This window comes from Mycteria americana, chromosome Z (genome assembly GCF_035582795.1).
Source record: "Mycteria americana isolate JAX WOST 10 ecotype Jacksonville Zoo and Gardens chromosome Z, USCA_MyAme_1.0, whole genome shotgun sequence".
In the NCBI taxonomy this organism is placed as follows: Eukaryota; Metazoa; Chordata; class Aves; order Ciconiiformes; family Ciconiidae; genus Mycteria; species Mycteria americana.
In genome coordinates this window covers 25,224,642-25,251,037 of record NC_134396.1, presented here as the reverse complement: position 1 = coordinate 25,251,037, position 26,396 = coordinate 25,224,642, and the positions used below count along the sequence as shown (strand labels likewise).

At 35.6% G+C, this 26,396-nt stretch overlaps 1 protein-coding gene across 4 annotated transcripts in view; it reads left to right on the top strand.

Moving 5' to 3' along the window:
- PTPRD (protein tyrosine phosphatase receptor type D) overlaps positions 1 to 26,396 on the top strand; it is a 386,895-nt gene that overhangs the window by 215,558 nt on the left and 144,941 nt on the right. For all 4 annotated transcript variants that reach the window (XM_075526932.1, XM_075526931.1, XM_075526929.1 and 1 more), the window contains exon 5: positions 22,907 to 23,095. In XM_075526932.1, the coding sequence (XP_075383047.1) occupies positions 22,907 to 23,095 (189 nt within the window). The remainder of the gene's footprint in view (positions 1 to 22,906; positions 23,096 to 26,396) is intronic.

The window sequence follows — 26,396 nt, the reverse complement described above, 5'->3', positions numbered from 1 at the left end:
ATTCAGGGAAATTTAGTCTATGGTAGTGACTGACTGTTTATTAGGGAAAAGGCTAGATTAACTGTCAGAAACTTTACTGTTCTTGAGACACCACCAGTAAAGAGAACAGCCACTGCTTTGCAGGCTTAGAAATGAAAGATTTGAAAGAATGAATGTTGTTTAGCTAAAGTGACTCCATGATATGCATAAAATCAAGATAATTATTTCATAATTCGTTTCATAGAAGTTTCTAGAGCCCCAGGTCTTCTGAATAATTTAATGTGATTTTGTTTGTGTGTGGCTAAAGACATTTTGAGGGGGCTTTGGTTGGGTTCCCTTGTGTTAATCATCACCGTGGGGCAATAGCAGACACAGGCTGCTGTCAGTTGACTATCACCCACAGGGTTGCAATTATCTATGGCAGCCACACCTCATGGTGTTGCAGTTTAACAGGGTTTCAAGTCTGTGGTGCAGTTCAGAGGGAGGGATTGAGCAATGCAGTAAGATGCTGAACAGTGTAAGCCTTCTGCCAAGCAAGTATTTTAATTTCAGATACAAAACAAATTTTATTCAATCCTACCTGATATTTGCAACTGACAGTTCCGATACAAGTCCTTTTCAGTCTTGCATATGTTCTGTTTTCAGTACTTGTTATTTTTTATCTGAAATGCTTGGATTTTTTGAAATGGATGACAGACATAGTAAGGGCAACAGATTGTCTACTGTTGAATAATGAAGGTGATAGTAATTATTTACTTTCAGAAGGGTACATGTAGGACTGTGAATATATGAACAGAAAGATTTTTTCCAGTGATGAGAACATAGCTCTTGCAAAGTTAGGGCTTTTGCATTTTATTGTCAGTCATGCTACTAACCCACCATGTAATCACTGACAGATCATAAAACTGCATTGTATCAACATTTAATTTTGTGCAAAACAGAGATAGCACATAGAGATTTACAAAATGTATTTTGCATAGTTACTTAATTTCTGCTAGCTACTAGTAAATTAAAAGCTAGCTAGTAAATTTAAAATCTTACAAAGATCGGTAATCCTAGGCTGTTCATAGTTTACCTGAATACAAGTGAAAATGTTACTTCTTCATAGCTAATGAAAACTGCTGAGAAGTGAGGATGTTGCTCTGTCCTTGTGTCTGCTTTCCACATGAGTCACCTGATATTGACATGGAACAACAGAAAATAAATCAATATACTGTGCTGTTTCTTTGTGGAAGATTGTAGAGACCATTCTCCAAATTAATGTTAAGCCCTCTTTGCAGACAGTGACTCTATGTATAGCTACAGGTTTACATTTGAAACATATGATTAGCAAAAACCCCAACCTTTTTAAAGAATCCTATCAGAGAATTTGCTTTCAGTGTTAGGATGTGATATTTTCTGTGATAAATCAAGAAACCTTTTGAAATGCAGTAGCTGTGGTTTTGAAACCTGTCCTGTACTACCTTTGTTGGCTTAGGTGTTACCACATTTCCCAACAGATCATTTATTGTAAGTTCAAGTCCCATAACAGGTCTCTGAGTGATACTCAGTGCTGATGTTGCAGTCCACTTCAACAAAAAGAAAGCTGTATTGTGCATTTTGTCTTCAAGATAAAACAAGGAAAATACTGTCTCTTTCCCCATCAGAAGAGGAGAGAGCTATTTGGTTGCATATTATAACTTGATAGATCACCAGCTAGGTCTGTGTCTTTGAACAAAGAATCATTACTACTAATAAAAACGGTATTATGATAGGTAAACTTTTGCTATTATTAACAATTACTATTTTCTATTTTAATAGTCATCCAAATTCCATGTTACTTGGGGCCTTACTATTCATCAAACCTACTGTGTTGTCAGTTCTTCAGCTATAACTGCACCAACTATAACTGAAGATTTTCTGAAACTCTTAGCTCCCTAAAATTTTATGTAATACTTACATGATATTTTATGAAGACAGTTACAAAAGAAGGAAGGAGGGAGGAGGGAAGGGAGGGAGGAAAGAAGGAAGGGAGGAAGGGAAGGCAAGGAGTGACAGGGTGAGAGGAGAGAAATGGCAAAAATGGGGTTTAGCCTTGTTGATAGCAAAGGCAAAGTCATAGATCAGACCGGACTGTATGTAAAAAGGCTTGTAATTCTAAAAGAATTAGAAGCAAGTACAAAGTTTTCCCAACTTCATTACTATCCATTTTACCTCTGCTGAATTTTATGCCAAACACATGAATTTTGGAAGGCTAATTCATGGGCAGAAAATAGCTTTTTATCTAATTAGCTAAGATAGAAAATAGGATATACCACACACACAAAGGGTAAACGAAGTGATCAAGTTCATATGCTGTGTTAGCTTTTCAAGGAAGGAAAAGGAAGGGTGAAATTTGCGTAAGAACTTACTGTTGAAGAATTAAACAGGCCGGTGATAACAGTCAGCAGTGTTTCTGTTATGACAGATGAGTTGTTTTAATAGTTTGACTTCAAAATATTATATGATTTTTTTCTTTAATTCTTTCTCGATAATTTTTATTTTTCAAAACTCACATTAATGAGAGTTCAGTTTTACATGTATTTTTTGGTTCATCCTTACATCATAATATGTACCTTCCATTTTAGAATTAGTCCTTGGTTAACTGGCCCGTCCATAATGTTATTCTAAAAAGACATGTCGGTTTTTAATCACTCTAAAGCAGATGAAATAGAAGGAAAAGAGTCAATAGATTGCTTAGGAGAATTCTTAGACTATGAAAATACAGCCACATTCCTTGTCTAACCTTTCCTTTCACAATTCCCCCATCGTAAGGGCTGTGAAGTTGCAACAAAGCACATCAGCCAAAATAGAATCGAGTTTGTTGCTAGTTAAAGCTACTTATACACTCAGTGTTCATTAATTTGAAAAATCTGATACTCATAATAGAAAACATTGGGGATATGTATCACTAAGCTTCAGGATGGAGAAGTATAAAGGAGTACATAATATATGTGAAGTCACAGGCAAAGAATAGTGAAAATGTGACAAGAAAAACCAAGTTAAAAATGGATCATTGGGAAGAATCCGGAATTAAGCAGATTATTGACCTAGTTGGTGTTTTCCATTTCCAGTCTTTTTCATTATGTAAGATCATAAGCATCTTCAAATCTGTACATGGAAGAATATTTTCTCTTCTATCCCACTAAAAATCAGCTACATTTGATAATGTGTACAGTGCATCCAAAAGGCTAATCTAATTGGAATTCAATCTTCTGATCTCCAAGGACACTTCTCAAAACAAATAGACAAGATATTATTGTGACATAATATAATTTTCTTTTTAACAAAAATTATTTTGCATCTCACCCTGCTGAAAAGCAATACATCTTGGCTGAACAGCACTAACAACATTGTTCATGTTAGTTTTTCTACAAGACATGAGGTCCCTGTTAGATATGGAAGGCAAATGTTGATGATTTTCCTTTTCTTGCTTCGAAGGCTATTGTTCAATAGATAATTGTGGTTTATTTAATCATTCATCAGTGCAAATAAGTGAAAAAAAAAAAACCACAGATACCATTTTTGTGTTATGACCTGATGTTTGATCATGTCCTTATTTTCCCAATTGCTTTTCTTTCTTTTTTCTTGTACTTCTGTAATCCAAATTTCATAGAGTAATGTAGCAGCCTAATTTCTGTGTCTACATTTGGCAAGTTCCTGATAACTTGCAAATACAGTGTTCATCTCTTGGCCTGCTCTGATTGACAGCCCAGAAATAGCCTTTTAAATTGTGTCAGATTCTCATCTCTCTGTTTGAAAGGTAAAGTTAAACAGTTTTCCTAGCAGTCTGCATGAAGTCTTGAATCTAACGAATCAGCTGTTTTGGCCGTTGTACCAAGCTTTTGTCTATGCAAAAGTACATCATTTTATCTTTGCACGCTAATAGCTTACTGAAAACTGTTGCAGCTGTCCATTTACTTCGGGGCATGTGATAGCTCAAAGTAATTTATTTACCAAAATAGAGCTATTCTCACTACCCGTACTCTTATCATATATTAAGTCATTATTTTGCATTTGCTCCACTGTGGAATGAATGAAAGTGTTCCATTGTCACAAACAGCACTCAGGTTTTATAAAAAGAAAAGAACAGGAGATTCAAAATCCCTATAGAGAATAATATGGTCTCATCAGCTGTCATATATTTATCTAATATTTCAGTCAACAAATATTGTATTTGTGTTACAATAGCTTTCTATATTTCCAATCAAAATTGAAGCAGCATTGTGCTGGACACTCTACAAGCCTATACGGTGACACTGTTCTTGCCACAAAACCTTTACAATGGAAGAGATATAAGCTACTAGAGAAAATGCACCTATTAATCAACTGATAAAAAATACTCACTGCATATAAACATCCAGTTTCACAGCCCAGAAAGCATTATATGACATCAGAATTGAAATAAACTTGCCCCTTCCACTGAGTTGCTCATGTTGTATGTGCTATTACAGGTACTCATAACAGAATGCAAAAATAATACCTAAATGAAAGGAAATGTCCAGACTAATAAAAATAAACTCATAATACACTTTTGAAGTGTGATTTAAAAGAAGATTTAGGGGGGGAAGTGGGTGTCAGTTACAGGGGTATTAGGAATGTGCATATTCTGACTCAAAATCACAGAATATTCTGAAACATCAAAATGGAAAATTTAGGGCCTGTTTATGCAGATCAGTTACATTCATCAACTCCAAGGCTATACAATAAACAAATTTATTAATTTAGCCAGGATTCTTGAGTTTGGCGAAGTATTTATCATTTATTGCCCATATTTCAATCTTTCTTATATATGGTACCACTGAGTAAATACTGGTTTTGTATTTATTGCTTTTAGCTTCTTTTTTTAAACATACACTATTCCCCTAATTAAATTAGACTAGGTAAGAAGCCACTGCTTCCTCTCTTAAGCTACTTTCTGATGCTGCTTGTGACTGATTGAAAGACTTTCTCATCCCATACCTGTCCTCCTTTTGTGCTCATCTTCTGCCTCCTGAACTGCTATTTATTTTAATTACTTGCTAAGAGAGCTCTAACATTAGTCTCCTAAGCTTGCACAAGAATTACTTCATTCAGGTGCTTCATAAGTTTTGTTGCTATTTCCAGAACTCTACTTACCTTGTCAGTATGTTGCAGTAAAAATGAGATTTGATTTGGTATTCCCTGAGCAATACCAAAAACATATATGCTTTGTGACCCGATGATTATCTGATTTTCTCACCATTATTGTAACTGAATATTTGAAGGTGATAATCCATGTGAAGATTTTTGTGTGGTTTTTGTAACGTAGCTTCTTATAGGGAAAGTGGAAAAACAAATCAGTCCTGACAGATTTTTTTCAGGTCACCCATGGTTATGGAGGAACCCTGCTGTATTCCTTCTGCGAATTTTCAGAACAGCTGCCATTTTATTATCTCCTTTTCAGAAGCTACAGACAGAAAATCTCTTTCACCTACTCAATAAAAAATGCAGACAAGTCATTTAAAATCTCACATATGAAAATCAATTTGTAAAACCTTTTATGCAAATATATAACAAAGTATATGGTCAGCATGTGGAGAGGTGAAGTGCCTTTTAAGTATTTTGACTGTGAATAACAAAATATTTTATTTTCATTGTCAATGACAAGACATTCTAATTTTATAGGAGTCTTTCATTTGTATCATCCCTTCTCTCTGTATTTTGCCTATCAGTGTAGCCAGTGAACCTGAGGATGTGAATTTGTATGTCTCATGATCTCTTAAAAGAGCTGATTGTAAAACATGGTATGCAGTTAGATTTCATAGCATTTTCAAGCTTAAAAATCAGGATCAGCTATTGTAAGTGGTGATATCAGCTTGAACCATACTAAGGATGAAATCAGAATGTGCTTAAATTTAATCATACAGGGGAATGGAGTGATTCTGATTAAATTCACAAAGCCTGCTAAAGAATCTGCAGAGGAAGAATAATACTGATAATTAGAGACGAAAAGAAGTTCCCAGTAAAGATATGATCAAAGAGGTTAAATGTGCTGATCTAGACTCTGCACAGAAGTTGTAATGAATTTCTGCATCTTTGAAATATTGTGATATTATAAGACTGGTAGCATATTTCCCATTCAGTTTTACTGTGCATGGCATAATATATGAAGGGAAGAAAAAAATGAAACACAGGTCTGCTTTTTTATTCTGTTGAATATGCTGTTTTCCTGCTTTCTTATGCTCAAAGTTACAGTGCTCAATAACGTTACATTCTGTTCTAAGTTCATAAAAAATTTGGATTATTTGGATTGGTTTTGTTTGTTTTAGAGGGAAGAGAAGCACCATACTGTGTTCTGTAGAGGTATTTGGTTGGAAGGTGTTTTATTATATTCATTGGTGTAGAGAGAAAAAAAAATACTGACACAAATTGCCATCGCAATAGGATCTTCATTATAAAAAATGAAGATCTGACCTTTAAAACCTTAAAACCCAGTTCAGAATTTTTTTACTTAAGTACTTCCAAAGTACTTAAGTACTTCCAAAGCAAGAATGAGATATTACTGAAGAATATAGGTATGTATTATACTTAACCAAAAAATTGGAACTGTTTAAGGAATTTGCAAAGTCAGTCTTGGACACTCTACCTACTTCCTCACTAGAATTGTCTTTCCTCCACCTAGCAGGAAACAAAACAGTGGTTACTGTAGACAGACCACAGGGCAGATATGCTCCTTTGTGCGCCACAAGCTATTAGGATCAACAAAGTGAAATTCTGTTACCTGTGACCATCTGGAGGTAGGGCTACCTCTAAAATCTCTATGCCACAAAGTTTATGGTAAATTTGGTAATGTGAGTTCGTGGAACATTTTTCTAAAATCTCTGAGAACAGGTAACTTATTTCCAGATTTTTAGTGTGGTGTCAAATTGAGTTAATTGGCAAGAACAGTAGAGGGTTTTAAAGTAGGTGAACTACTTGAACTCTTGCATCTCACAGGGAGCACTGAGAAATTCAAGGGTTGTTACTTTTCAATTGCAATGCCTTTATAGGTCAGTTTCTATATCTTGGGACAAATTGAGATGCTTCAGCCCTGATTCCATTGATGTTTTGAAAGAGAGTATTGTTGAGAGGTACTGAGTGGTGATTTGAGTGAAAACCCTGGATAGAACACATTTATTTCATGTGTATGAGTAATAACTACACAGAGAACACGGAATCATTTTTTTTGTGATAGACCAGCTGGCTGTGAAAATGAACCACAGAGCTGTTCACTAGATTCTGAGAGCATTTCATAGTACACAAGCTCTCTTTTGCTACGAATTCTGATTTTGTTTTCCAGGATTGTACCCACTGTTTTTAAACTTATGTCAGGGTTTGATGCATTATTGGTCATTTGCTTGTTAAAATAGTATTTGCTCATAGATGTGGTACTTTAAAACAGTCCTGTGGAAGGCTACAGAACTCCTTGCAAGTGCTACTTAGTATGAGTAGGAGATACAGAAGCAGACATCCTTGTCTCAACCCTTCCATGCTGTTGAGGAGCTCAAAGTATTTTATCTAATCTGGATATTGTTTCCCAAAAACAGTGTCATCCAGTGTCTTGCTCCTTGAAACACAACAGGAGGCCACATGAAGCTGATCTGTTTTTAAGTTTGAGTGTACTGGCTGCGTGCCTCGTAAGGAAGCCTGTTCTTTCTAATATGTAGGTTCGCTCGCTGTAGTCATCATCCGTCTTTCTGGTTTTCTTCATTAAAACATAGAAGTGACATACTGCTTCTCTGAAGTCAGCCTGAAATGTTTAGGTGTTTCTAGGATAAGCTTTTTATTTTCTCTGTTTTTTGAAAATCTCTACTGCTGTTTTTAGAAGGACTTTTTGCTCTGAAATGATAGAAAAAGTAAAATGAATCAGCCATTAGCCAAAATGAATGGCTAACATTCTGATTAAAAGTGGTTACTAAGGCTAGTCCTCTATAGGACTTTATAGGATTATGTATCTATTTCTTTATTCTTGTCATTTGTGAGCTTCAAGTTCACAAGCAGCAATCTGTGTCTGGCTATATCCAAACACTTCTTTTCTATATTTTCTGCCATATTTTGCATTTCCCCCAAGATATGATGCTAATTTAGAGTGGACATGAAGTAAATTAAGAAATAATTCTAGAAATGGTAGAATAAGATCTAAGGAAATTTTTCATTTCTGTGACTCTATCTGATAATCATTTACAAAGTTGTTCATTAAGCATTAAGAATCACTGAAATGAAGTGTGACTTCTTAGCATTTGGTAGTTACATTTGTATACAAAAAGAAAGAGAAACTATCTCTTGCTCTTAATGTTCTATTACTAGCTAGAATTTTTTGTAAAAAAGTGAAAAAAAACCCGCAATAAAATACGGTATTACTAAACTTGGAAAACATGAAATGACTTAATATCTGTGGGGTGATTACGCTGTTATTACATTCACTGCTCAGAAACAAACTGAGGCTTGTTTTTTCAGTTTTTAAGTACCTCATACGTCTTCATCACATTTGAATTTTGGCGTTTGCATGCAGATGTGATCATTAGGCTGGTTTGAGTTTGCGCACAAGTATCTCACATGCATAGTCATATTGCACATGTTGTATCTATCTTTATCGGTTCTTCTTTCAGAATTGCATGCTTATAATTATTCTGGGAGGTTTACCCACAGTCTTTTACCCTTTATATTGTAGTAGGCTGGCACACACCATTATCTGTTTCCCACCAAATTGTGAGTGAGCTTAGCTGTCCCTTTGCACATGAAGAACATCTTAGAAAAGGTGGAAAGCATCTGCATCATCATAATTGTTTTCTGTACCTACTTCTTACAAGGCAGTACACACCCAAACATCTCTTAAACAGCTTCATAGGTGGGACCTTCATCATAAACAGTAGGCTAAGAAATGGAAAAGTAAATTGTCACGCTCGAAAACAGTGGTGGTGCCACTAAATCTCATTCAGTGGCCTTCTCGTATTCAGTGCTGCAAGTAATCAGTTTGTCTGACACATTAAAGCAATACCAAAATGGGGAGAGCGGTCATCTTGGAGATAAAGAGATCCATCCTCACCAGAACTTCATAACCCGCAGTAGAATCTTCCTAAGTCTTACTCTCCTCTGGTGCTAACCGCAGACGGTGCACACGCTAACAGCAAACCCCTCACCACAACACACTGGCAGAAAGTATATGCCAGCACTATACACTTGAATAGGAGGTGTACTGCATTGGCTCAGTAGCCCTCAGCAGAAACCCTCTGCAACTAAAAAGCATTAGAGTCACTGAGGCTCTAGGCAAATAACCAAAGTTGAGAGCACCAGCAAGTTCAAGTGAAATTTTTGTATACCAGCGGGAGGGGAATAAGGAGTTAACTTTGCAGCTGAAACAAAGGGAGTGCTTTAAATTCTCATCTTTGCTTTTGGGAGATTGACAAGTAGTTACAACTCTCTGGGGAGGCAGTTTTGAAGAGAAGACTAAACACTGACTGAAAGACTTCTCTGCTGAAAGAAAATTGGGAAGGAAAAAAAAAAAAAGGGAAAAAAGGTTCTAAAAGCTACTCATCTCCAGAGTAAAAATACCAAGACCAAAGCATAAAACTCAGTAAGTATCTTCTAAGCATTCATGTCCATAGCCTTAACAGAAGTAAAGATAACTCGTTACACTACTTAAGAGAAAAATATGGAAAGGTAAAACAGAACCTTACTATAAGAAAATAAATTTATATACAACAAAAATCACTTAAAACACTAAGGGCATAGTAAAATAAAATCAATATAAAATGAATGTCTCAGTTTTAACACTGTTAATAGTATTATTACAGGTGCTATTCAATTTATAGAGCATTCTGTGTGAGGTTTTTGTACAAACAGGTGCAATACTGTTTTCATGTGTTAAAAATGAATTCTAGGTTTTATAGCATCTATTCTTTTGATACACTTCTGTAACTCCTATTAAAGTTAATTAGTATTATGTGCACATCAAGAGAAGAATAGAAACCGTGTGTGTTTTATTGTAATAATTGTTAAACTAACATCTTATACTGACGGGGACTGTAGTTGTTTGCCTACTTCCCTACAACCTCCAGCTGTGAACTTTCAATCTTATAACCTCTAAATAACAAAGGTAGTCCAACTAACATGTAGCTGCTAAAGCAAGTGGTAGTGCTAATCTTACCATTTAGCTAATACTCAGCAGATACTTTGGTGTAGTGCTAAAAGCTCAGCGCTGTTTGTCTTAGCATACTATCATGAGCTAAAAGAAAGAGAGTTATTAACCATGAATGGTGATAAAATCCAGTGGCACTTTTAATCAGGGTTTGTACATGTGCATGTTAGTCCACCTGCACTGCCAAAACATCAACTTGAAAATTACCTTTTGGTCTTTTATCTTGATTTTCTGGTAACTAACTTTCAGTGTTGCTTGCATGAAATGGCTACCTGTTCAGGCCCTATGAAGCATGATGGTTAGCAATATGAACACACATTAAATGGCTTCCTTGTTCTTCCCATGATATTAGAAAATAATTTCTTTCTCTGCAATGCTGTATCTGCTTAGCATAAGAACTAGCCCAAATACCATGGTGAAATGAAGTGTTCTTGATGATGCATGCCTAAATTTTTATGGCACTCACCATAAAATCTAAACAGCGCTTTATGAATCTTCAGACAGATAAGTGATATGCATACAAGTTGATTTCCCTTATAGAGAAAGAGAATGTAATATTTGTCATGTGTGGGGGAAAATTTGTAAATGATCTGATTTGCTTTTGGAGTAGGAAGAAAGCATAATAAGAAATAGCCTATGAAATAAAATGGCAATGAATTTAGAAAATGTGACAGTTGGTTCAGCAGCATACTTAAGTATATAAATAGTTCCATTACAGTCAGTTTTCTCAATGAGACTACTCATTTGCTTTAAGTTAGATAAATTATGTAATGAAAAAGTTTTAAAGCCATTGGCAGCCAATCAAGAAATGATTTTCTGCATGTGATTATTTGGAACAGACTGCCTAGGTTTAAGAAATACAGAGCACTACTGTTTTTTTCCTAATTTTTACAGTTATGCAATGTTACAGAATGATGCAAAACTGATTTTGAATTTTTTTTTTAATGTGTAGTGGTTTTATCATTAAAACTGTTTTGGAGCAGGTGCTTTTTAGACTCAGAAATACTGTGAATGCTCTCACTGTCTTTCATATGATAAAACTAAATACTGTAAAAAAAAGGAATTAATTATGAAATTTGAAAAATCCACTCTAATTATATGGAGCTATAGAGATGTAACTCTACCCATTTTTCACTACAATGGATAAGTTTGCTTTGTGAAATGTTCAAAATCATGTTACATAAATAATAGCTATTAAAATTATTTTTGTTACCTTCATTGAAAAGAACTTTTACCCAGGGGTTAAAAAGATAGGACAGAAGGAGATCTCTGAAAGCTTCTCTAGCTAATCCTGTATACTCAGAAGAAATCACATAATTTACACAAAGTTACTTGTTGGCCTTCCATATGTTGTGCATAAGTTTATTTAGCATTACTACATATTTTGCTGCTAGATAATGGATATATACTTTTTTGTGACTCAGAATCACTAGAAAATTAGTGCCCCGATTTGCAGCTGATGTGTCCTGACTTTTAAACCCTTTATAGTTTCTGATGCCCTGCATTAAGTTTGAAACAGGAAACAATAATTTACAGCTGGTAGTTGGATTTATTTTTCCTTTTCATGGAGACTAATCTAAGATACTTTTTAAGGAATTTTCATCTCCTTTTCTGGAACAAAAGGCTTTGTGCCTAAATTTATGCACAAAATAAATTAAGAATACTTTTTTAAATTATTATTATTTTATTTTATTTTGTTGTGAGAATGATGGTTTCTGTGAGCTCATTTAAAACTGATAGAAACACTTAAGTATGCTAGCTGGCAGTTGTTCAAGACCAGCAGGAGATCATCTGGCAAAGCCATTATTTTGATCTTCTTTTGAAGACTTAAGTTAGCATCAGCAGTTCATGTCATCCTACTTGCTACATGAACTGGTAAAGATGATCACAGGCATAGCAACAGAGATGTGGAAATTTGCCAGGTACTTGCTGATAGCTTCTAAGAGCTTTCAGACATTTTGGTGCAGAGGGAGATTTCCAGTGTGTTCAGGCAAGAACTTTGTGGAAGTGTTTCTACAGCTGTGATCTCCATGATACTGACTTTTGTGCAAACCCAGCTACTAAATACCAAAAAGACATGTAATAAAGTGACGTTGAATATTTACCTTGGAAAATGTTGGCCTAATCATTTACAAAACCTGATAAACAGAGAAAGATTTTTCTCTTACTTTGTAGAAGCATGGAGATTTTTAAGGCCAAAATTCAAGAGAATGGTTTTCTCGAGGCTCGTGGTGGTGCTCTTTCAGGGTGGCTTGTTGGTCGGTTTTTAAAGGAAAATAAGGTGTTAAGGTGGGACTTTGGAGATAACAGTGTTTATGGACACATATACCTGCATCAGGTCCTGTAATAATATGAAGGCTCAGATACGTCATATTCAAGGTTGAAAATCATCTTCTTCAGAAAGGTTTTGATACATCAGGATAAACAGTTTAGACAAACCTTTTCCAGAAGCGCAGTATTTAGAGCAAGAACACCAAAAAAAAAAAGCTAGCTCTATATTAGCAAGATGTTTTCCTCATGTGCCAAAGGAGCTGGAAGTTACTGAAAAGTCAAAACCAACCAACCCTTCTTTTTATAATCCCAGTCTTACCCTTTCAGTTAATACTCAGAACAGATTATGTTGTAGCACTTATTCAAAGTAGTATGCCTTAATAAAATAAAAGCGGAAAGATGTTGAGCATGCACAGATTGATTTTTAAGCATTCTTCAGGTACAAAAAAATATTGAAATACTGTTGCGTAGTCAAAAGATTTATTGCTATGTATTCATTTAGCAGCAGAAATTATTTCTCAATTACTATAACATCTGACCTGCTCCCAATTGCTTCTAAAGAGTGCATATAATAATCTTCATGCCTACCTCTCCAGCCTACAGGAAAAATGGTTCGATCTCTTTTCTCTAAAAGAATTGAGTTTTGTATCTAGTTATAAAATGGATGACAGCTGTTATTACTACTAAATCCAAGGAGAAACGTTTCCATTGTTGAAATCAGACACAACCCTGGCACTCTCAGTCAATTGTTCGTGTTGCTTCTGTGGCATAGGGCCTCTCACAGAGTGGTAATTCACCACTGGACAGATTCACATCTTTTGTTTTCAAGCACTTTGTTTTCTTCATTTGTGCCTTCTTCATGCAACTTATCATGTGTTAAGTCTGTCTGCAGAGTTGGCATGGAGGTCTTTTGTGCTTACACTGATTTTTGATGTACTTGACATATACAATGCTATGCTAAGCTTAGTCTGTCACACTCTGTTTCAAGGGAGGAACTGGCTCTCCACAGCTGTTTGACTTCATTAACTGTTTTTCACAGAACAGTTAGTGATGAATTTGCAAATAGCTGCCATAGGGTGAAACATTCTTTCTATTCCTTCTCAGGCACACTGTTCCCCCCCCCCGCCTGACACCATGTCTCCCTTGGCCTTCCGGCAACCGCACTGCGCTGTTCAAACATTATCCCAGCACTCATTTAGGCCCATGGCTTCCTGCTACACTGAACAGCTACTTCTTTTGTCCGTGCTAGTACAGTATTCCACTGGAACTGAAACCTCTGTACCTGTCTTAACAAATCATCATTTTCCTTTGCAGAAATTTCTTTCATAAAAAACCAAAACAAAACAAAGCAAACCCAAAAAACCTAACACCACCACCCCCCCCCCCTTTTTCTAGAAAGTACATCTTGCGTTGTTAGCGTCATCTTTGATCAGCTGGGCAAAAGTTGGTGAGAAATCATCTTAAAAAGAAACTGGGAAAACAAAAACCTTACCTATACTCTACATAAAATCAATTTAATATTTAGTAAGTAAATGCTCACAAATATTGTTAATGGCATTTTTTATTTATAATTTGGAGATATTTACTCAGACTGTAGACTGTAATAAATGTCATTTTACACTGCCCATCATGATTTTGATTTCGTTATATTTTTTAGAGGTAGCACTGAATTTCATAATTAGTTAAAATAATTATGATGGGCTTACAGGTGTGAACCTTGAGCTTAGCATGTAAAAACGTTTTAAAAAACACTTTTTAACATCAATGCTCCTGTGCCAAGCCAAGATCCTATTTCAGATTACTGACAATGTAATTTGTGGTGCAATTAGTCGAGTAAATTGCAGCAAGAGTTATAGCAAAGCTGAGTAAATCCGTTTTTGTTTTGTGTTCAACATCTTACGAATGAATCCCCACGCCATACCTCATTTACAGTTCCATGAGAAATATTAGCTGCTGTTGCTAGACAAATGTGAAAGCATCATGTTTAAAGTACATCTCTCTCCTTTAGTCTTGCAGAAAGCCTGCTTGAGTTTGCTCAGTTCAGTTCACAACAGTTCACAATAGCTCTTTCAAGGCCATATGCTTATTAATGTGAAAAATGCTTTGGAAGAACGCAAGTGCTAGCTCTCAGCAGACCAGCACAAGCGCTGCCTTGCATCACCAGGCCCTCTGTGCCTGCTTCAGAAGCAGGCCTCCGCCGTGCTAGAAGGCGTGATGGGATGTTGAGTATTTTCTTCCACGCAGTAACTCAGAGTACAGATGTTATCTATCATCTATGAAAACAGCGCTTTCTATTATAATGTGAAACATGATAATCCCAGACTAGTCCCATTTACTTCAGTTTAGGGCAGCAGCAAAATTTCAGGTAGAAGTCGAAGTCTCAGGCCACAGCCAGTTCTAACATTTGTTTTTGGGAGCAAAATAATCCATAGCAAAACTATGTTTGTGTCATCATGAACCTGTGAGTCTTTCTCAGAGGAAAACCTCTGCCTTAGGCTTTAGAAATAGTAACATTTGTATGTTACTAGGTATATGTCTTCACCCACATGTAAACTGTTAAGTGTTAATATGAGGTTCTGCTGTGTAAGTCCGTACTCATTACTCATTACTCATACTACCTTAAAGGGCATTTATCAGCCAGCAGTAATTATTGAACTTGGACACAGAACTGTGGGAAAGCTGGGTTTTAACCAATGTGTGTCCTCTGGTACAGAGAAAGCTCTTCTCTATTTTTTCAGGACAAAAATGAATGGCTGTGTTGCCCCCAGAAGAAAATACCTTCTAACTTCCTTGTGTGGATGCTTCCTCAAAGCTATTTCGACTTAAATGGTGAAACTTACCCCAAGCAAAAAAGAAATTCATATCTAGTCTCTCCTATTCTCCTACGCCTATCCTTCCCTGCTAACAGATCCCTAGGCATCTTCTCAGTATCTGTGAGAGAGAGAGAGAGAATGTTGCCATAGGTGGGCATGAGAGGTGAGAGGGATGCCTCCGTCTTATTCAGGAAGATGAAGAGTGAGGTCTAGAGCATACCCGTTCCCTCCATAGCCAGGCCACCAGGGAAGAACTTCACCATCCACTCATAAAGAAATACTTTCTTGCTTCTTGTAAAGATTCATACATGTTCAAACATGTCATGTGTTTTAACACTTGCCAGCACTTTGGATTCTGTCTTTTGCTCATAAATATTAGGGGTACATGTTATAAGGCATTGCTTTGTTGTCTTGCATATTCTTTGTCTCATCCAGCATTTTCTTAATTGATAGACATGCATTCATAGTGGTGGAAAGACTAAAAAAAAAGAAAGCAAACAAACCACCAAAATGGGAAGCTACTGTATGTCTTATTTTTTTACAGTCATGTAAGTGTTATCAATGTTTTAAGCATGCTCTTCAGATCAATGAAGATGAATGCTGCATTGGATGTAGAAAAACTGTGCATGTTTTGTACCGGTAACGTTAGTGTAATGCTCAATAATACTGAGTTTCAAGGGCTAACTTCTTTAACTGCATTTTTCCAGAGTTCATTGTCTGTTCTGACAACATATCTCTTTTTTCTCATTCTCTTCAGCAATAATAGCACTTTCATTGTTTGTTATTCATTATTATGTTTGCTATTTATTGAAATACCGCAATAACATCCAAATTGCTACATCTGTATGGGTGCATTGTTGTGCCAGGCACCATAAAAAACAGTTGGAATGCATAGCCTCTACCTTGAATAACTTACTGTTTAATTCACTGCACCAAAAGTGCTTTTAACGTCCTGACCCAAGCAGCTTTTGTCAAAACTTGAGGGATACAATTTTATCACCCTTACTTCTTATTTCCTTCTTCTAAGGGACCAAACTGTAGGCCTTCTGGGGCACCTTTCTTCCCACTTATCAAAGTGAAAATTCTTCCCTTTCTCTTTCTAAAATGCACAAGTTTGATGCTGAGCTAGAAATGCAAAAAATAGTATTATTCACCTTTGAAAATAAGACTTAAACAAAGTTGATGGTTTTGCCACTACAGTTCCTTTGTCAAGTCCTTAAATTTTGCAGCTGTGACATTCATGCAGTTAGTATAGTTTATAGTTGTCTTTTTGGGCTGCGGAGTATGTAGGCTGCAAAAAGTATTCAGTAAGACTATGGCATTGAGGAAACAACTCATTGAAGGCTGTGTAACATCAGTAACAGAAATGGCTGTGATCACAAGCTGAGTTCGTTTGACTGTCTTAGGCAGTATTATCACCCCTTTAGGTTAGGCCCAGGTTTAGACATGTAGTGCAAATGGGGAGGAAGGAGGAAGAAGGGGACTGTATGGTCTGACAGCTTCTTTGCCAGAGTGCTCACTTTTTCTTTCTTGTCCTCTTTGGTGAAGCAAAAACAAGATGCTTCTGCCCCTTCTCAGTTCAAATTAGTATGTTACAACTTTATTGTGATGATTTATTGCTTTATACTTAAGAATGAATATGCTCTGGTGTACAAATGAACCTGCTGCTGATCTCACTATTTACTGCACCATAAAACTGTGTGTGATATGAAAAATTAAAGCTTAAAGCAAAGACTGCCATCACTGCGCTACTGTTATTGTTTCCCCTTTATTTTTCAAATGAAAGTAAGGAGGATGTAAACCCACAAATACTAGTATGTTAAAAATATTGACTAGATAGAGCAATCATGCATTTTCCTAATCCGCATTCTTGGCAAGCCCCAATTTAACCCTGATTTAGTGTAATCTAAATCCTAACTCTGTCTGGAAACTAAGCCTCAAATTAGAAATGGTAATCACAGAAATTCATATCGCTGCCTTTTGCCATCCTCTTGTCTTTTATTCACCAGTGCAAAATACATAGTTTTGTTCTTGTGAACATTTGCATATGGAAATATGTGGGATGCTGTATCCTCTCCACTTCAGAAGTTTAGTGTTTCTTTTCCTAAATATATGATACCCTGCACTTAAAACACCACTTCACATTCTCTGCCTTTGTTTCATTACCATAACTCTGGCTGAGTCCTCTCCTTATGTTAGAGAAGGGACATCTGGCAGGGATTCTTGGATTCCCTACTTTTTTTTTTATTAGGACACAGCCTTTTGTATTTCCCTTTCCGTTCCCAGTAAGCAGAACAGACATCCAAAAGTTCAGTCGTAACCAAATTTGGCCGTATGATGTTCAGATGGTATGCTGTGCTATCAGCTATGACAGTGCCTGAGTGCAAGTGTGAGAATAAACCCTTATTTTGAGGCTTGGCTTGTGTTTTCATATGAGTGATGACTCTCCAAATGTTAATTCTTGTCATTCGGAATGTCATTGTTAAAGGAGAGTGAGAAATATTTCGTTGTTCACGTGAGTGAGACAGGTCACTTTGGAAAGAGCTTGCTATGCGCAGTCTTTAATTTAGCAGATTTTGAGAACTGCCAAAAGGTGCAAATTCCTTTTTCCATTTTCATGTCTTTATGAAGATATCTAATTTCAAAGGCTCAATGCACTCATTTGTTAAAACAGAGAACTTATTTAAGGCTAAATGCTAATAACAATGAATGTTAACTGACTTAATGCAATGTGAAATTGCTGCTTCAACATTAATGCAAATGATAATTCAGTCTAAGTGGCTCTATGTTCTGTTATATAGACATTACTTTGCAATTTGCGGGGTAATTGCATACAGACCTACTAAACAAATTTGTTTTCTTTTGCATCGGAAGTACTTTGCACATCTCTTCAATATATGAAGAATATTTTTAAATGCATGGTTTTTAGTGGGATGGTATGGGCAGCTGTTCTCTTGTTGAATATTTACTAACTGTTAGTGAGTCTCTGATCATCTTATCAGTGTCTAATTTCCTTTCCTTGTATGGTATAATTGCACAAAATTTAAGAGAAATCCCAACAGATACCTAGATCTATTCTTACAGCGTAACCATTACCTTCCTTTACTGACTTACAGAACCACTAAGTAAAAGTATTTATTTGGATATAGCAGCTTTGAACAAAGGACCCTGGCAAAAAAAAAATATTGTGTGTTCATAATTACTTTTTTGGCAAAATTTACCCTGTAAAATATTTCAATAGGAATAATGTCTATTGACTGCCATTTTTCTGATGCTTTATATCTTTTAAATCCAAATTAGTCTTTCATGTATAAACGGCTTTGGTTTTATTTTTCAATTTATTCATATGCATAGTTCTTCAGTAATAGTACAGAATACTAACTTTGCTGCAAAATGTTGATTTTACTCCCTCCTCTCTTTGATTTTACTGTTCTCAATCCTGCGTTCAGTTCAGTTGCAGGAAGAATGATTTTGAATAATATGGTCATGATGTCAAAACAGTGCAAATTATATGCTGCTGCCATCTGGAATAGTGAAAATAAAAGCTTTATTTACACTGTTCTTTGAAATAACAAACTTTATTGCGGCAGTTTATCTTCAGTATCTATAGTGTATTCTGGGAATACTCCATGTGTGCCTTTTTATTCTGTGAGCTACAGAATGACTAAAATTTGCCTGTGGCAAAGCTATCAGTGAATCTTGACATTTTTTTTTCTTTCTGGATAGAATGGAGAACCACCCTCCATTTCCACAATGAGAATAATTAGTTCACATAGGACAACATTTTTTAAGAGGCACAGTGAAACACTTTGAGTATGTATTTTAGTTAGGCAGATTACACAGATATAACTACAGGTTAATATGGATATTCTGGAACATGGGTGTTTTGACGGTGCAAATAGTTAATGTGGAAGGAAATACTTAACAGAAATATTACCCAATTTTCATGTCAACTGTCCAATCTTGGACCCTGGTGCTATTACCTTGCCTTTTATACCCCATAACTCACAACAAAAGTCATCACAATTTGCTTTGGGTACTTCACATTTGCACTTCATATCCATATCATAGTAATATTATCATAATGAACTGTAACTGAGAAAATTACTCACACTATTCTGTCTGTCTTGTTAAAACACGATGCTGATTGCCAAAGTGATTCAGCAAGGTAGCTATGAAGAATTTAAGACTTTAAGACCCAATCTGTTTCTAAAAGCTGCCACTCTTTTTGCTGCCAGCAGGGCCTAGACATGATCTGAAAGTAGCTTTTTACGGGAAAAGTAGTCAAAATGTTAAGATGGTGTGGCACAAAAGTTGGATGAAGATCACTGTTTTTCTCTTCTGTTAGCCGTGTTGTACACCTGGGTAGGTTTATCATGAAGAGTTAAATCCATTGTACTGGATTTGGATGAAATCCTCTTCTTTCTTTGGATCCAGTTTTTGTGTATACGTAGGGTTGACAGTACACCTTCAGACATAGCTTGGGAGGTTCCTGAAATCTTATGAAAGAATTATGTCATTTAAAAAAGAGAGATTGCAACAGCACACTTTTTCCTTTAAGATGAGAGAAAACACAGTTAAAGGATGAGCAGAACAGAGTTTATGGTATATAGTTGTGGCACAGCTATATTCAGAGGTTTTTTTCAGTAGGTACTCTTAAAGGTAAGTATGGTTTCTTTGTGGTAGAGCATAATTTAACTTGTTGGTATTTTCAAGATACCACTCCATCAAAACTACTGTTTTCCCATAAAAGCTGAGTTTGAGTCTCTACTCTAAATGCTGTTGCATTTGTGAGGGCAGGCTCACCTCTAAGACAGGTGTGCAGCAACACGTGAAATTATGTGTTGGACAATGTCTGTAGGTATACTTATACTGAAATCTGAATGTAGAGGTTAATGTGCTTTTTCCATATGTGCTGCTTGGAAGGGAAGCAATTACCACTTTGATAAAACTGGCAGCAGAGGCAGGAATCTCAAGAACATTGTTTACAGATGAGCAATGTCAAACAGACTGAATACACAGACAGGCAGTTTAGAAATACTAAGAACAACTATGATGGGAAACAAGGCAAGGCCGTTTCATATCATTCTCTCTTAAGGGTTCATGTGGTAACCAGTCTTTCTAATTGCCTCTCTATGCTGTTCAGATCATACATAGGGTGAAAAATAACTTCTGTAGAGCTCTTCCAGCAATTGGAAATGATACTAGCACAGTACTGAAGGCATCCTCTTAATGCCAGTAATGGAATGCAGTGCTGTTAAGACACCTAACAAATCCAAAGAATGTGCTCTATTTCTAAATCTCTTGTATCTGTCATCCTAAACAAAATATGTATTACATGTATGACTCACTAAGCACAAGGACAGAGAAATCTGCCCTTTAATGGCCTCTCAAAATGACAGTACCAAATGGCTTTGAGAAGGTCAGTCTGATTTAAATTGTTGATGAATTGGAAGCTAATTCACTAGAACTGAATATTAATAGGGAACAGTGGTATATACTATGGTTTAGAGCCTAATGAGCATATTAATGAGCAGTAAAAAATATTTTTCTTTTCACCTCATGTAAAATTGTAGAGCTAACAATATATCAAAATTTTCTAATAGTTACTTTTCTCTTACTGTGGCTGAGAGAGAGTTGTCCACTGATTTGATGCTCAGTTCTCTTGCACAGTGTGTTTGATGATCTGTCAAACTTGGTATAATCAAAATGTAAAGACAGTTTTTTACAAATCACTGATAAACTCAGAGAGAAAAAAAGCAATTAACATCTTAAAAACTAAATCTACTGTGATAAGCACTCCAATTAGAAATTTCATTATTTCCCCGGTCCATTTTATGTTGAATATTGGGTTTTATTGCCAAATACCTGAAAGCCAGATTGGAAACAAGCCACAACTGTCAAAAATATACCAGTTCTGGCTATTTGAATCTGTTACATTGTGATGTTTCTCATGAAAATTTCATGAAGAGCATTCATTCAGAGAGATTCTATGCATAAGGGGGATGGATGGAATTTAATTACCCTTATTAAAAATAAGAAAGGAAAGCTCTTTACTGCTCCATCCTATTAGTATTTGAGATAGATTATCTTTGTTGTACACTTATGTATTTGCAAAAGGGACTCCAGGGTTTTCTGTACGAGCCAAGTAGGAAAGGAAAGGTCAGATCATAAAAATGCTGTTCTGTGTCACAAGTCAAATCTTGTCAGTTACTCCCAAAGTAAAGACTTCATGTTTATAAACAGACATGAAACATACCTTTGTTTGGGAAGAACCTATAGCTAATGAAGGATTTCACACTTAACTGCTGATTGGTAGAAATACTAGCTCTGGAAAGTTATGCAAACTTCCTGGAGAATTGTGTTTGCTGTACCAGAGTAGTATCTATTTGCATTTGTATTTCAAGCAATTAATTAGCTTGTGAGCAACAGCAGACCCCAGGAACTGCAAAGATTTACAGGATGTACTTGCTTGCTATACATTTTTCAGAAACATCTGAAGACTTCCCTGAAACTATTTGAAAATATGACACATTTTTCATGAAAGAGAGTTGACATTGAACAATTTCTTCTAAGTTAATTTTATCCTTTAATCAATTGCATGTCAGTAACCACCAATCAAAACATTTAATAAGATATGTGTTTTATAGTTAGTATTGATCCTTTCTTTGATCTTTTTTGCTTGTCCTTTTTGAACTGAAATAATAGCAATTATTTTGCAGTAAAAATATTTTTGCCATTTTAATGGAAATTATGAGCAAGATGATGTAATTCAAATAGATTCTTTTACCTATGCTAACTTGATTTCTGAGAAATTGCCTGATCCCACTGTGCTTCCAGTGTTACTAGCTAGGGTGTATCATCTTAAGAAGGCAAATTGCTCTTGTTCAATATTTCTTAATATTTCACTATTGACTGCACTAGGGTGAGGATTTTTGACCATATCTGAGTGTTTTAGTTGACACAGTTGTATCCATTCAAGATCATTATGAATGTGCTGTCACTTTAACTTTGATATCTGCATAGCTCCAATGTTTAGAGTTTCTCAATGCTTTGCAATCTTACAACGCATTCATCCTCACAGCACTTCTCTGTAGCAGTAAAGCACTGTCATACCCATCTTACAGGTGGACAACTGAAGCACAGGGACATTAAATGTTAAGACCAACATCACATAGGTAATAACAACAAAAGCAAGAAGTATAGCTTGGGTCTCCTAAGTCCCTGGCCAATTCCTATACTGCATGATTACACTTCCCTATGTACTTGTCTCATGTAAAGAAAGGGTTTTTTCCCTGTTGTTGATAGGCGTGGTAATTCAACATTCCACGTAAAATAATAAGGACTCTCGCAAGCAAAGCAACATCAGTGTTGTAAAGTACCATAGTGGGAGTCTAATGATTATGCACTACATACAGTATCTATGCCAACGTAATGCATTTTATAAGTAAGTACAGAGTTTGTAGCCGCTTTTTTATGAACATTGTATTTTGTATCAGCATTTTGATCACTGTAAGTTACCAAAAATACTGCCTGTGTATCTGTTTTTTGTATCTGTTTTTTGCACAGTTCCTTGCATACAAACAATTAGGGAACCCTTGTACGTTAAGCAGGGTGGTGATTGGGGCTTTCATGAGTTACTATGTAACTAATGTGAAATCCTTCAAATCATACTTTTCTTTTGCAGAGGATCAAATTCCCCGAGGTTTCCCCACCATTGATATGGGCCCACAGCTGAAGGTGGTTGAACGAACTCGTACAGCTACCATGCTATGTGCAGCCAGTGGCAATCCTGACCCCGAAATAACTTGGTTCAAAGATTTTTTACCTGTTGACACAAGCAACAACAATGGCCGCATCAAGCAGTTACGCTCAGGTAGGGTCTTGTAACTGTTTTCACTAATGGCCAGAGTTGTTCTCTCTCACCTTTTCTTTCTTTTCTTTCTCTTCCTTTTTTTTAAATTTTTATTTATAGGTAATAATTTCTCTTCCTCCTCTCTTTTCTGTGTTACTGAGTGTGTTGTCCATGTCTGTGATGTTGTCATAGCCTTTTCTAGAGTCTGTCTCTGTGTGTTTTGCAGCTTCTGTTTACTCCACATTGCTCACTGCTGTGACTGTACTTTTTGATAATTTTTTCTTTACTGCTTTTTGCAGTACTTGATGGATCCATTTTCTCCTCTTTCTTTCTTCTTTCCTTTTTATTTTTTTTTAACAAATTTATTTCAACATTGGACTTCATTCAGAAATTGCAAGGAGTACCAATGGTTATATTCATCAAAACCAAAACCTGCATTAGACACTTTAATTAAAATTTAAAATGTGTTTTGTGCTGTCTTTTCCACATTTGACTCCACCAAAGATTAGACAGTTTGGACACATCTTCTTTCCTCTCACAAATACATAAAACACAATACTTTTTCCCATGCACAATTATACCTTAAAAAGAAAATTTAAAAAAAAAAAAGGAAAAGAAATCCTTGGGTAATCTATGGAATAAACTTTTTTTGCTGGCTGAGCATTTTTCCAACACATTTAGCCACAGTAGTGTGCGCCCATGCTAAAGCTTTATGAATCCTACATATTCTGGATCTACAGAAGTCTGCTTTTGGTGTAGAATCCAGCTTTTGCTGCTCTCTTTCTCTTTGCCCCTTGCACCTCCCTAGTAGTTCTTTCACTCCTCCTGCCCTAGTTTATTCTTTTGCTCTCTGTAGATTTAAAAAAAAAAACAACTCTAAATTTATAAAGTTTAAAGCTTATCCCTAAATAAGATAATTGGGATATAATGAGCTTTTTTCTTTGGCAACTGTAGTAGATATCATTGTAGAATCTAAGTTGTTTAATCACGTGTCTTCCCAGAATTCTCAGCTTTTGACCTGTCCTGTGATGTTAAATCGTCTTGTTAACTGACTTTTTGCTTGTTGTCAGCAGAACTGTGTAAATTAACCTTCTGTTAATGTAAATTAAGAATTAATTTTTCACATGTGACATAGATGATTTAGTATATAAAGCTTTAACTGAAAACTTTGTACCAAATTATAAGGAATATAATAATATTTTTATGCTGTCTTTCTTCTCTCCGTATTTAAATCTCCAGAATCTATTGGTAAGTGCTTAGTTCTGAAGCGCACTTCACCCCCACTAATTTCCATATTCAGACTATTATGATTATTATGATTATTATGATTATTATATGATTACTATTATTATTCTTAAAATGCATGGCATGCATTTTACTAACAGTCAGTGTAGTCACCAGATCCCTATAGTGGCGCACACGCACACCTTCACAGAAATGTTGTCTTATCAGTCATAGCAACACCTAAAAGAAACAGTACACATGTATCACGTAGCTGTAGAACAGTAAATGCCATAATCCAGCCTAAACTACAGTGTTTGTTTTGAGATAGCCTTCAGTGTATCCACTTTTTATATATATATAGATTTTTATATATATATTTAAATAGAATTTCCAATATTTTCCTAAACTATGTCATAAGTAAAGTTTGTAAAGTTTCCTTTAAGTATTTGAGGCATATTCGATATATATCTAACCCTCTATAACCAGACATCTAAGAACTCAGATGCTACTCTGAGAATGGCAATGCAGCCAATTGTAGCCTTTGCCCTTTGTGGTACAATGCAACTTGCTTTTATAACCTGATAATACTATCTAATATATTCCTGTTTTAACAGTATAGTAATTCAAGTTTCTCTTAAGACCTTATTTAATTCTGTAAATCTAATTTGATTCTTCTTCCAAAGCCCTAGCCTCCTTCTTCTCGTACTAATGCTTCTTCTTTCTAATCTTATTTGCATTCATATTATCCACCCAGGTGGTACACCAATAAGAGGTAAGAGTGCTGAACTAACGTTCACAGAATGATCTTACTCATTCTTTCTGTCCTTTCATCCCTCTCATCTTTGTCCTGGTTTTTTTTTTTTTTTAAGGGAAAAAAAAAAAAAAACAAACCACAGAAATGTCCATCATCTGATTTTTTTTTTCCTTTGTCCTGTTTGGTTATGATCAGTGACTCTCATATTGTGACCTTTCTTTCTGCACACTCCCTTTTCCTTTCCCTTTTTTGTTTGTTCATTGAAAAAAAAAAAAAAAAAGAAACAATAATTTGATTTGTGATATGCTTCAAAGAAAGCATATCCAGGTCTTCTGGCCATAGCCCAGTCACAGCGTACCATTTGTCCCTCTTTTTTTCTTTTTCTTCTTCTTCTTCTTCTTTTTCTTCTTCTTCTTTTTCTTCTTTTTTTTTCTTTTTTCCTTCCTCTTTTTTTTGTCCAACTGGAGCAAAAAAAGATCATTTTTTTTCTTCCTTAGCTGTTCTTGTCCTGGACCAAAGCCAAGATGGTCTGGAGAACAGTAGCAGACATGCAGAAGACAACATGGACTATCTTCTTTTTGTCTTATCTTTCATAAAAGGTTTTTATTTTTGTTCTTCTTCAATCCTTTTTTTTCTTTTAACTTCGTAAAGTTGAAAATGATGTGTCCCCCCCTAAAAATTACAGAAATGTTTTTTTTCCCTTTATTGTTTTTTTTTTTTTTGTTTTCTTTTTCTTGGAGTTCTCTCACCTCTGGATTTTTGGATCTTCTAATCTACAGGCTTTGGAAATGAAAGGTTAATGACTTATTATTCTTGGTGGTATGTGGTATTGTTGGTTTTTGATACTCTGGCAAAACTGTTTACTTCTTTTGTAATTCTTGTTTTGTATTTTTCTTGGGTTTTGTGACACCACACTGCTAATCCCACTTGTGGATTTTGATGGGTGTCTTGGGGGGGGGCCCTCCTCTGGTCCTCAGCAGTGGTTGGTTGGTTCTTCCTTGTTGGCGTAGACCATGCTTTTTAACTTTTTTGTCTTCTAATTCAACTGCTCTTTGTTTTTCAGCAAACGTACTTTAAGATTGTAAGTTGCGGAAAACTGTCTTTCTTTTCTTACCAATCTGCATGTCTTAAGGGAGTTTTGTTTCTTTAAAAGAATATTTTGATAATTATAAATGACTAATGCAGTTTCTTTTTTTTCACTTCAAGCAGCCTTTTTGTTCTTGCTGCACATTTTTGGCTTTCTTCAGCAGAAGATTTCTTGAAGCCTGTCCTGCCTTTTTTACGAGTACCACCTTTTGTGCTACTTTTGTTACTAGATCAAAACAATAAAATAAAAATGAAAAA